Source organism: Kryptolebias marmoratus, linkage group LG6 (assembly GCF_001649575.2).
Source record: "Kryptolebias marmoratus isolate JLee-2015 linkage group LG6, ASM164957v2, whole genome shotgun sequence".
NCBI classification, from domain to species: Eukaryota; Metazoa; Chordata; class Actinopteri; order Cyprinodontiformes; family Rivulidae; genus Kryptolebias; species Kryptolebias marmoratus.
In genome coordinates, this window is record NC_051435.1 from 21156518 (window position 1) to 21168795 (window position 12278).

Sequence of the window (12278 nt, forward strand, 5' to 3'; positions counted from 1 at the left end):
AAAAAAAAAAAAAAAAAAAAGATTTTCTTCTGCATTTGCACCTTCCACTCACAAACGCAAACTCAAACCAGACTCAGCTTCTGTTGGATCTGTGCAGATAGGGGATATTGAATTTTTCAGATACAATAACAAAAACAAACCTTTCTGACAAAATACTCAGCTGCACGTGGAGTTTCTGGCCTCGGCGTATCCTCCCTATCATCAGAAAATGATAAAGAGCCTCTTCAACAGGACGGTTCATACTACACTTCCTCTTCTGGTGTCACTTTGAAGTGCAAGGTTAATTACATTATGGTACCATTTACAGAACCACCATTTTCTCCACCGTATTGTTTCCATAGTAACCAGAGGTGATGCTAGAGTAGGTGTTAGATGTGCGTAACCCCTGGGTTTCTTAACAAGCACCAGACTTGTTTGATTTGTGTTGGTTCCTGTTTTAACCCAAATCTTACCCCACACAGGCGCCGCGTCGCTCTGGAGCCGGAGAGCGAAGGAGTCCAGGCCGAGAGAGAGAAGGAGGCAGCTCTGTAAGTCCACACAGAGCCTCAGAGACACATCTGGACAGACGTGGCACCAGATCCACTCAGCTAACCAATAGTTTAAACCTTTATTCCACTGATCTTCAAAAACACTGCTTTTTATACAACAAAAAGCTTCTTTTAAACAAAGAAAACATTCATAAAGTGTAAAAACAAAAAAAAAAAAGGACAAGAAACTCAACATCTGGAGTGTTTGGCCGTCGTGAAGTGTTGTGAGAACATCCTGTCACCAAACAGTCCAAAAACTGTTTCCTAAAACTCCTGAAAGAAGTTGCAGGGAAAGCTTGTCAAAGAGATTTCAGCTTGTGTTGAAGGATAAAGACAGCCAAACCAAGTACTGACTTTAAAGCCTTTTTCTTTTGAAATTTTGAGAATTATTTAGAAAAGACAAAAAAAAAACCCCACTAAACTTTATGAGAATCAGCGTTTCCCAGCTGATTTTACCTTTTCTGTTTGAATAGCAGGTAATTAGCCGTATGATGGGATTTTTCCTCGTGTCAACAAAAAGTCAGAGCTCCAGACGGGAATCCAGGAACTTTGGAAAACACACATTTGTCTGAGCTGTTCTCCTCTTCAGGTTCAGAACCCATCCAGCTCTGCGCCTTGAAGAAGGCTTCACGTTCCTGGAACTCGTTCTATCTACAAACTTCAAAGTATTTTACTGTGATTTTATGTGGTAGACCAACACAAAGTAGTGCATTAAAGCATGAAAGAGTTTCTTGGTTTTATTTTTTTTGTTTTTTTACAACAAATATCTGAAAAGTGTATTTGTATTCGGCCTTTTTACCCTGATACCCCGAACTAAAATCCAGTGCAACCAAGTGTGTGTAATTTGTTCTCAGTATAAATCCAGCTGTTCTGTGAAGGCCTCAGAGGTTTGTTGCAGAACTTTAGAGATCAGGCGGCATTGTGAAGACCAAGGAACACAGCAGACAGGTTGGGGTAACGTTGTTGGGAAGTTCAGGTTAGGTTATAAAACATCCCAAGCTTTGAACACCTCACAGATCCACCCTTCAATCCATCAGGTAAAAATAGAAAGAGCACAGCACAACTGCAGACCTGACAAAGTGGAAGACAGTTCACGGCCTTCAGCTCCTGTTTAGCTCATGTATTAGCCATATTAGTAGTGGTGCCGTAAGCTGAGGTGTTGCGTTTGTGTTGCAGGTGTTTAGACTTCCTGCTTCAGAGCGGAGCCACGGCCTCGCTGAGAGACAAGCAGGGCTACAGTCCCGTCCACTACGCTGCGGCCTTCGGACACAGGCACTGCCTGGAACTGGTCAGCTCCCTCACACACACACACACACACACACACACACACACACACGTTATGTCTCTCTAACTTTGCAGGGACTTTCCATTGACTTCCATTCATTTCTACACCCTAACTACAGCCTAACCCTGACCCTAACCCTAACCATTACCAGTACATACCTAACCCTAAACTCAATTCACACCTTAGTCCTAAACCTAACCCCTAACCCAAAAACACCATTTCTCCTCGTGGGGACCAGGCTTTGGTCCCCACATCTCCACCGGCTCCCTGAAGCCTCCCATCTATCAGTCCTTTTCCACAATTAAAACATTACTTAGAACCCATCTGTTTGGACACGCCCGTCCTACATAACTCCACTTCGATGCCAGTACTCAAGGAGTTCAGGAAACTCTACCTCCACTCCATCCGTTCTCAGCCCAACTTAAGCAACAACTAAACCATAGATCCTAAAACCATTTCTTCATTTTCAGCCTGAATCAAAATGTTTTTCTGTGTCTTGCCTCTGGACACGTTTCATGTCGGTTTTGTTGTGACCCGCAGCTCCTGAACAGAGACGACAGTCACGATGAAGACTCGGATTCTTCCAAAGCCAGGAGCCCGCTGCACCTCGCTGTGAGTCCCAAACACGCATTTAAAGACTCCTCCTTGGGTTAGTGTTGTGGGTAAAGGTGCACATGACTGTCGTCTCCCCGCAGGCGTACCATGGCCACGCTCAGGCTCTGGAGGTACTGCTGCAGGGCCACAGAGAGGTGGACCAGGGGGACGAAGCTGGGCGGACCCCTCTGGCCCTGGCAGCGCTGCGGGGTCACATCGACTGTGTTCACACTCTTCTCGGCCACGGGGCGTCGCCGTGCTCCGTGGACGTGCAGTACGGACGCACGCCCGTGCACGTGGCAGGTAGGCTCAGAGGCGCCATGGATGGAAAGTTTAAATCTGTTCCTAAAAAAAAAAAAACCACCATTTGGGCCAATTTTTGACTCCTGGTCATAGAAATAAAACCACTGACATATGTGTTGCTCACTGGTGCAGTTGGTGAGACAAGAGGGTTGCAGGTTCGACTCCCGACTGCGACTTTTCTGTGTGGAGCCTGGTTGTAATTATATGAATACAAGACTATTTGTTCAATTATTCACTCTGTGATGGACTGTTGTCCAGGGGGGACCTCACCTCTCACCCTTTGACTGCTGGAGATACAGACACGAATAGGTTTGTTGATACAATTATCAGAAACTAAAAAGTGATGTAGCAGAAGCCAAAAAGGTCCAGTTTGGTCTCAGTCCTCAAAAATATCTTCCAGAAACTTTGGGACTCTGGCTTTTTTGTATTTTGGAGCTTAGGGTGAATGGTTTTGGATGGTTTCCTCGTCTCTTTTTCTCCCGTCTGCACTCTCCGTTTGATCAACCAGGGGTTGCATTTCCTCTTGCGTCCATGTCCAGGGAGGCTGGCTACAGCTCCATGAAGCTTATGCTTTTTAATAATATTGCTAGCTTTGGTTAGAGGAACATGAAGCTGCTCGAGAAGGTCTTGGAATCACTTTTACAAGAAATGTAGCATTGTTTCAATAAGCTGTTTCAATTTATCTGCGTCTGTAAGCACCGGATTCCTGCAAACCCTGAACAGCGCAGCATTTTGATCCTGTAAATGAGCACATAGGCACCTAAATATTTATAGAGCTTCCTGTGGATATCAGGGTCATCAGGAGTTTCCATATTTCCAGTTTTGTCCTGGTGGGGTTCATTCCCCTGTTCTCTTGTCTTATCCTATCATCAGTGGAGCTACACTTCATATTTTGTCTTCAAGTGACATAAGCTCAACTGCAATACACTGAACAAACCTTGTCTACTCACATTCACACCTTTCCATTTGGGGTAAAAATCAGAATTTGTCACATTCTTCCACCAAGAGTCTGACAGATGTGGATATCTGGAATGTATTCAGTATAGTAATGGTTATCGTTTTCATTTATTTATTTTCTGCTGCAGTGACAGAAATATTTGTAGTCTCATCTCACTCTTCTGTCTATTTCTGCTTAAAGTGATGAACGGTCATACGACATCCGTGCGCCTCCTGTTGGACAAATCAGACAGCGCGGACCTCATAGACGCCGCTGACTCTCAGGGACAGTGAGTTCTGCCCCCCCCCCCGCCCCGCACGCTTCCTGCTTCGTCGTCTGCACTTTGTGCTGACGTGTTTGCCGTGCGTTGTCCTCCCTCTGCAGAACTCCTCTGATGCTGGCGGTGGCAGGAGGCCATGTCGACGCCGTGTCGCTGCTGCTGGAGAGGGAGGCCAACATCAGCTTGGCTGACAACCACGGCCTGACCGCGCTGCACCTCGGGGTGAGCATTTGAGCCACGTTTCTGGTGGTCGGAGTTCGTAGACACCAGCTTTAGTTGGGTTCCTGTTTATTATTTCTTCTGTGTGTGTGTTTTTTTTTTTAAATTTTAGCCACTCAGGTATTAAACCGTTGAACTGTGCATACAACACAGCATCACATTGTCTGTGCCGAGAAGCACTTGAGTCTTCCACATGCTGTTTGGCAAACTTTAGTCGAGATTTAACCTTGGCTTTCTGTAACAGTGGCTTTCTCTTTGTCACTCTCCCATAAAGCTCAGGCTGGTCACTCAGTTTGTGAGGACGGCCTGCTCTTGGTAGATTTACACGTGTCCCATATTCCTTCCATCCTCTGATGATGGATTTAACTGAACTCCTGGGGATGTTTAGGATCTTGGAAATCCTTTTGTATCCACCCCCCTGACTTGTACATTTCAATAATCTTTTCTCTGAGTTTAGTTAGGGCGGCCATTTTAAAGGGGCTGGCTATTTATGTCACACTACAATATATAATATACAATCACATCATTACAGTCATTACGTTAGATATTTTTTTTTAATTGGCATTATTTTGTAAAAAACAATTTTTGCTTTGTCATTAAAGATAGTTTATTTATTTATTTGTTTTTTGACAGAAAGGCCAATTTATATTAACCATTTATTTATTTATTTATTAATCATTTTTTGAAAATAAAACAGTAAAAAATACTTTTTTAAAGGCTCTGTATCCTTTGTCTTTTTTGCTTCCTTTTTGTCTTTTTATGGATCAGTTTATGTCCACATGTGTCTCTTTAGTCTTTTTATGCACTCTTTGCGTGTTTTTAGATCTCCTTTTTGTCCCCCATGTGTCCTTTTTGTCTCCTCATGCATACTTTTTTTTGCATTTCTTTTTGTTTTTATACGTTTTTTTTGTGTCCTTTTAGTCGTCGCCTCGCCTCGTTTTCTAGTTGCTGTTAAAATGAAACTTGTGACGTGACCTTTTCTGACCTGAGTGGCGTCTGTCCCAGCTGCTGTTCGGTCAGGAGGAATGCGTCCAGGGCCTGCTGGAGCAGGAGGCCTCGGTTTTGATCGGCGACTCTCGGGGCCGCACGGCTATCCACCTGGCCGCCGCCCGAGGCCACGTCACCTGTCTCAGCGAGCTGCTGAACAGCGCCTGCTCCGAGTCGACATCCATGCCACCTCTGAGAGACCACAGTGGGTACACGCCGCTCCACTGGGCCTGCTATTACGGTGAGAAACAAAATGAATCAACAGATTCTGTTTTCGTAGATTTATAGTGTTTCATCGCCCACTTCTGAAAGGCAAAGGTATAGGTAGGTGTGTTTGTAAAATATGTCATTAACCACTGTACAAATTTAAATGAAACATGCAGAGTAATCACTGGATTTACATCTTTAACTACATCTTTTGGAGTCAGTCAAATTTAAGATGGCTACTACAGTTAATCAACATTAGCCAACACCAAAATGTCTATAACTCAGTCAGTTTTACAAATATTGAACTAAAATCTGATGTAGTAGTAGCTGGGAGTCACTCACAACCCTTCCTCTGAGTGTGACACCTCCTGGCATTGCGTGAGATTACGCACAAGGCAAAAAGTCCAGTTCTCCTGTAGTTCTTGTCTCTGCTGGTAGAGGGCGCTGTTTTTCTACTTGAATTCTTTGCCTTGACTCCAGTGGAAACAGCTGAAGTTGCCATCTTGTGTGTCTGTGTCTTCAGGCCATGAAGGGTGCGTGGAGCTTCTGTTGGAGCAGAAAGGCCCTTGGTGCGCTGATGGGAATCCTTTCACCCCTCTGCACTGCGCTGTGTGAGTCCCCGCTAATCCCATCCGCTCTTTTTGTTGATATGGAAGAGTGGTTTTTCTGGTTTTCTGTCTGACAGCAGATATTTGAAGTGACGGGCTCTTTGTGGTTCAACTGACAGGTCGAACGATCACGAGTCGTGTGCGCTGCTGCTGTTCGACGCCATGGGGTCAGGCATCGCTGGCTGCAGAGACGCTAAGGGCAGGTGGGGACGTCAGGGCAGAGCTGCTGATCCTGCAGCCTTTTTCCTCTCCGCTGCATCATCCGTTTTCCTCTCCGTCTCCCCTCTGCAGGACTCCTCTTCACGCTGCGGCGTTTGCAGGTCATGTCGACTGCATCCAGCTGCTCCTTTCCCACGATGCACCTGTAGACACTGTAGACCAGTCCGGTCACACTGCACTGATGATGGCAGCGGAGAAGGGCCGAGCCGAAGCTCTCGGTACTGAAGTCTTTTACCTGATGGTGTAAACATTAATAAAAATCAGGACGTTGTGTAAAATGTAAAAAAAAACAACTAATTGGAGTTATTTACAAATCTTATAAACCCACATTTTATTCAGAATGGAACACAATAAACATCAGATTTTAGGGGGAAAAAAAGGTCATTTTGAATTTGATGGCAGCATCACATCTCAGACCAGTTGGGACAGGGTTATGTTTACTTCTGAAGCATCTCCTCGTCTTCTAACATCAGTCTGTAAACATCTAGGAGCTGAGGAGAGCAGCTGCTGGAGGTTTTAGAGGGAATGTTGTCCCATTACTGACTGATGGAGGATTCTAGCTGTTCAACAGTCCTGAGTTTTTGTTGGATGGGAGGGTATGTTGTTTTAAACTCGTATAAACTTTTCTGCATTGATGACCCATGCCAGAGGCACTAATGCACCCCCATACCATCAGAGAGGCAGGCTTTTGAATTGAGCAGCGGCCCCTGAGGGCATCCAATCCTGACTCTGTCACATCCTGTGAGCTCTGAGATTTCTCCAGATTCTTCAAATCTTTTGATGATATCATGACCTGTAGATGATGGGATATTTAAAGTCTTCCCAATTTTCCTTTGAGGAACATTATTCTGAAATAGTTCCACTAGTTTTAGACCCAGTTTTTCTCAGACTGTTGAACCTCTGTCCATCTTTACTTCTGAGAGATTAAGCCTCTAAAGTACTCTTTTTATACCCAGTCCTCTTACTGACTTGTTGCCCAATTTTACATTTTTTATTGAGCAAAATGCTTAAACACTTAATCTTTACAGCTTTTTGTTGCCGTGTTCCAACTTAGTTTTAAAATTCAAAACTACTACCCGAAAACATTGAAACATTTGAAATGTTGCTTCAATGTGGATAAAATATGGGGTTATGAGATTTGCAAAGCATTGCATTCAGTGTTTCTTTCATTTTACACAATGTCCCAACCTTTTATAAATCTGTGTTGTAATAAAACTAGTTGCAGTCTGTTTGGTTGCTGTATCAGCTCATATTTCTTTACATTTCCTTGTACTTCAGAGGTGCTGTTGACCAACGCTAGTGCCAACCTCAGCCTGACAGACAAGGACGGCAACACAGCCCTGCACCTGGCTTGCAGCAACGTAGGTGTCTTCGACGGGGCGGCGCTGTCCGTTTTAGCCTTTGTCTGTGCATGAACTTCAGGCTGAGCTGTCACATGTTTGTGTTTCAGGGAAAAGAGGACTGCGTGTTGTTGATTCTGGAGAAGCTGTCCGATACGTCGCTCATAAATGCCACAAACGCGGCTCAGCAAACGTGAGTTTCTGAAACAGACGGCTGGAGATGAAGCTATTTTTTTCTGTAAAATAATATGTGAAATTCAAAATTCATGGCTTTCCACTGCACTCTTCTGACTGTTGTCCTGTATTCGTCTCAGGAAGCTTTAAATTTAAACATAGGTTCTTAAATAGCTTAATTTCTTATACAAACTTACAAGCTTCCCGTATAAACGGGCTCTAAGTTTGATCCAGAGCCCGCAGGGTTCCGTTTAGTGAGCCAGCGTCAGCGTGACACTGTCTGTCTCCGTCAGTTCGCTCCACCTGGCGGCTCGGAGCGGGCTGAAGAAGGCAGTCCAGGAGCTGCTGTCCCGAGGAGCCAACGTCCAGTCGGTGGACGAGAACGGTAAGACACACCTCCGGCATGACCCCGAATGCTCCTCGGCATGAACGCTTTTCTCTGTTGCAGCATGAACTCAGCAGTATGTGTTTAAATAGGCTTTTCTTTCTCCGTGTGCTGCAGATTTGTTTTGTCTTTAGTGGTTTCTATTGCTCATAGCATAGCCCAAACTGATTTGTCTGAATATATTGCTTAAAGTAAGCAACACGTATCAGAGCTACCGCTGGACTTTGAGCCTTATAATAAGCTACGAGTCTGGCTGTATCAAACAGACGATCTTTGGTGACCATGACCACCAGCAGGGATGTGGTGGGTAAAAATGTAAGCAGCTGTCTGATTGGTCTGTTGTACAGCAGTGAGTCACGTCAGCTGAGCTCATCACAGCTGTCAAGATGTCGCTTTCAGAGCCATAAAGATGGAGAGTGGATGTAGGGTAAGGCGATTTCAGTGTTTCAGCAGCCAGTGTTTAATGAAAGCATTCCTGTGAAGATGGGGATTTAAAGTACGGCTGCTCCCGTCGTTTCAGTCTGTTTCAGCCTGTCAGGAGCTCAGACATTAGCCAAACTAATGTGACTGAATGCTCGCTGTCCCCAATGAAGTTGTGTTTGATGAAAGAGTTTTACAAACACAGTCAGTGTCCCAACAGCCCTCAGACGTCCGGTAATTTTTATATATGACCCACATGCAGCTGAAGCTGAAAGCCCTGCTGTACAGTAACAGATTGGTTGAGATAAACATGATAAATAAGGCTTATGGTGGCTGTTTTTTATTTTAAATTACAGTCAAACTAATGCACCAATTCAGGGATTTGTGTTGTCGTGTCATTTATTTAAAGGGAAAGTTCATTAAACTTTGAAGTGATGGTCTGTTTTATTATCAACAGTTAGTATTTATCAGCTGTAACATTAGTCTTAGAGCCAAGAGTTTTGGGGAAGAGGCAAAAGTCTTCATCCAGGCTAGGCTAATGGCTAGCCAAACGAGTGCCTGTTCCTTTATTGGTGTTTTAGGCTTTTAAAACAACTCTTTCTCAAAAACAACATGGCAATGTAAAAGAATGCTACATCACTTAATAACAGACCTTTATACTTTTGCATGACACAGTTTGTTTAGTTCTTTGCCATTTCCTCGACTGACCGTGTGTGTTACTACACAATTATCACTCGTTTGGCGTCCTGTTACACCCCGGAATGAAACCGTATTAGGAGTAAAATGTGATCTCTGTGATAATTCATAGTTTTGCGTGCGTTGGTGAAGATGGTGAGCGTTTCTGCGGGTCCAGCCCTGACTCGTCGTTGTCGTCCGCGTGCTCGGTGTTTCCCTCCTCCCCGTTCCAAACGTCCGCTGGCTGAAAACTAACAGGAAGCTGCTCCGTCTTTGTCTCCTGCTTTGCCTCCCCTGCCTCCTCCACGTCCTCGTCTCGTCGTCTCCTCCCTCCCTCCCTCCCTCCTCTCTGTTCTGTCTCTCTGCCTCAGGTCTGACCCCTGCTCTGGCTTGTGCTCCTAGCAGAGAGGTGGCTGACTGTCTGGCTCTCATTCTGGCTACCATGATGCCTTTCTGCTCCCCTTGCAGCTCCGGGGCTCCTTCCCCAGGCTCCCTGCTGAAGCAGCTGCCCCACCAGGGGGGTAAAGGCTCGGGTGCCGGTGCCCGGGGACCACGCAGCCCCAGGAACCCCTCGGGACCTTCCAGCGAAGGGACCACCGAGAATGACTCGGAGGACTCCGAGACGTTTTGACCTCCTCCGAACGAACTCCGGCCTATTACCTCAAACCTGAACTCGCCACCAGGAGGATGTTTCCCTGCGTGGAAGCAGGCTGGGATGCAGCAGACGTGGAGCTCCAAGGGGTTCAGGGTTTAAACACATAAGCCACAGCAAACATTTGTCAAATAATGAACTCAAAACTCTTATTCCCTCCCTAGTTTTATAGTAGATTTAGAGAACAACCTCTGAACCCTAATGCTTTTAAAAACGTCTTCAAATTTATACATTTTCTATAAGGCTTCACAATTATGCTGTCTGCTGGAAGTCATGTTTTTTTATCTTTTGGGGGCAAAAATAAGGGAAAAAAAAAAAAAAACTAAAATGAGCAAAGAGTTATCCAGACTCAGCTTTTTACTTTAGCTTTGAATATCTTTTGATTCATTTTAACGCAAATGCAACAACTCACAGATTTGCTTTCATGCAATAATAAATAAAACAAAATCCGACCTGTAAAAACAACAGCTATTAAACGTGATTATAAAAGCCGTTGTTTAACTCAACTCAAATGCGTCTGTCTGGTTAAAAAAAATGTTTTGTTTTTTTTTCGTAACAACAACAACAACAAAAAAAAAAAATCCAGACAAAAAAACTAATCAACACCGGATTTAAAACCAAGAAAAGTGCGTCCCTAAGCTCGACAAATTCCTGATTTTTATGTGAAACGATGAGGCCAAAAAAACGATCGAGTCTCTCCCAACGAGAGGCCGTAAAAATTCAGTGCACTTTAAAGCCACCGGGAGGCTGGAGGACGTTTGATTTGAGTGCAAATCAGAGCGAAGTGTCGCCGCAGCAGAAAACAGACAGAAGTGCTTCGAGTTCAGAGGGTTTCTGATTAATCCTTGTGGCTCTGAAGAGAACTATACACAATCTGAAGACAGGATGTGTTTTAAAGTAAGAACCGACCTGAACAACAAAACAAATGAAATAACAATATTCTGACAGGAGTTTCTGGTCAGATCTTCAGTCGTTTGTTTGCCATCGAACCCTTGGGGCTCCACAGTTTCCACTGCAGGACTGAGAACATCTTTCAGCCAGCTCAGATCAGGCCAGACAAAAAAAAAAAAAGGTCCGATCCGTGTTGGATACAGCACAGATCCTCACGCTTAGGTTTCTTTCCACCGCAGATTTTTTTTTTGTCGTTGTTTTTTTTCTACTCACGGGTGCTTAAATCCAAGCCGACCTTGGTACTTAATGTCTGCATGGGGAAGCGGCGCCACACCGAGGCACAAGTTTTTCTTTTTTTAAAAAGGAAAAAAAAAAAGAAAAAAAAAGCCATTTGTAACTGTATAAAATGAAGGAGATTGTAAAAGAAAAGGCTGCGCAGCTTTACACTTTTTTATAACTTCGGCTTGTCGGTGTACCAAATATTCCACTTCCACACTCGAACGGCTAACGCACGCTGAACAGGTACGTTTAAAAAGCTGAAGCACACGTTGGGAACAGGACAGCCACGATGAGATGCTGGGTAGTTTAGATCGTCACAAGTAGAGGTGACTCGAACCAACAGGTACATCTCAATCCCCTCGATGTCTTCCCCCCTGATGTCAGGAGCTACGTTAGTTTGTTTACCTCAGTGTTAAAACAAGAGGATGAATCCTGCTGAGTTAGCTGCACGATGACACCATATAAAGTAAAACAGGATGTTAGCCGATACGTAAATAATCACTACTCTACCCGTCTTTAGCTGTCAAATTGGTTTCAGACACAGGTCTAAATTCCCGCAATGCGCACCGGAAGTGTTTTCTCTCAGATCGCCTTCACGGGTGGTCTGGACCTGTTTTATCCACGTTTGCTAGTATTAACACAATCTGTTTCGGCTGCCCTGGCGTGACCCCCCCCCTGTAAATAAAAATCGGCTTCAGCTGCTGGCCCGAGTAAAGAGACTTGAACGGCGTTCCTCTGAAATGTTCGGTTTTGTTTTTATTTTATTAATTGTTTGGGGTTTTTTTTTTTACTAAAAGCTTTCACAAATTGTATCCTTCTAAACAAAAGTGCCCATATTGTCAGGATTTTAATAATCAGATAGAATTTAAAGTCTGTTCTGATTGTTTTAGAGCTGATTGGACCCACTGTGTCAGTCACAGAACCACAGACCGAGCAGCGTCATGTTCCTTTATGTTCAGCTAATGTGTTAAAACGGCTGCTTTTCACAGGTTGAAATCTTCAGTTTTTGCTCCGACACCGACCTCTATAAAGTCATTAATTATTTGTATTATAATTCTCCCATATTATCTCTGTTACTTAATTAAGCTCAACAAGAGATGGCTCCTGAAAAGTGCACCTCAAACGGCTCTGAACCACGTTAAGGTCAAAACAAACCTCCGCTGGCCTGCTGCCACGCCGATCCGACAAGCCCTCTGTGTGACGGGGCTGCGTGTGTTCGCATCGGGTTGCAAAACCCGTTTGGTGTCCACACTTAACAGCCAGGCGCGGACGCTCTCAGTCCAATCAGCCGAGACG

The 12278-nt window shown here is 44.5% G+C and overlaps 1 protein-coding gene across 3 annotated transcripts in view; it reads left to right on the plus strand.

Moving 5' to 3' along the window:
* The window catches only part of ankrd44 (ankyrin repeat domain 44), a 35291-nt gene extending 24181 nt beyond the window's left edge, over positions 1-11110 (plus strand). The window contains exons 15-28 of one of the 3 annotated variants that reach the window (XM_017421168.3): positions 462-527; positions 1704-1815; positions 2353-2424; positions 2508-2709; positions 3848-3935; positions 4031-4148; positions 5151-5373; positions 5863-5950; positions 6067-6150; positions 6239-6384; positions 7445-7527; positions 7617-7699; positions 7974-8065; positions 9532-11110. In XM_017421168.3, the coding sequence (XP_017276657.1) occupies positions 462-527; positions 1704-1815; positions 2353-2424; positions 2508-2709; positions 3848-3935; positions 4031-4148; positions 5151-5373; positions 5863-5950; positions 6067-6150; positions 6239-6384; positions 7445-7527; positions 7617-7699; positions 7974-8065; positions 9532-9791 (1717 nt within the window). In that variant the 3' untranslated portion in view covers positions 9792-11110. The remainder of the gene's footprint in view (positions 1-461; positions 528-1703; positions 1816-2352; positions 2425-2507; positions 2710-3847; positions 3936-4030; positions 4149-5150; positions 5374-5862; positions 5951-6066; positions 6151-6238; positions 6385-7444; positions 7528-7616; positions 7700-7973; positions 8066-9531) is intronic. The other 2 variants (XM_017421170.3, XM_017421171.3) reach the window with 2 other exon arrangements.
* Positions 11111-12278: the final 1168 nt, after the last annotated feature.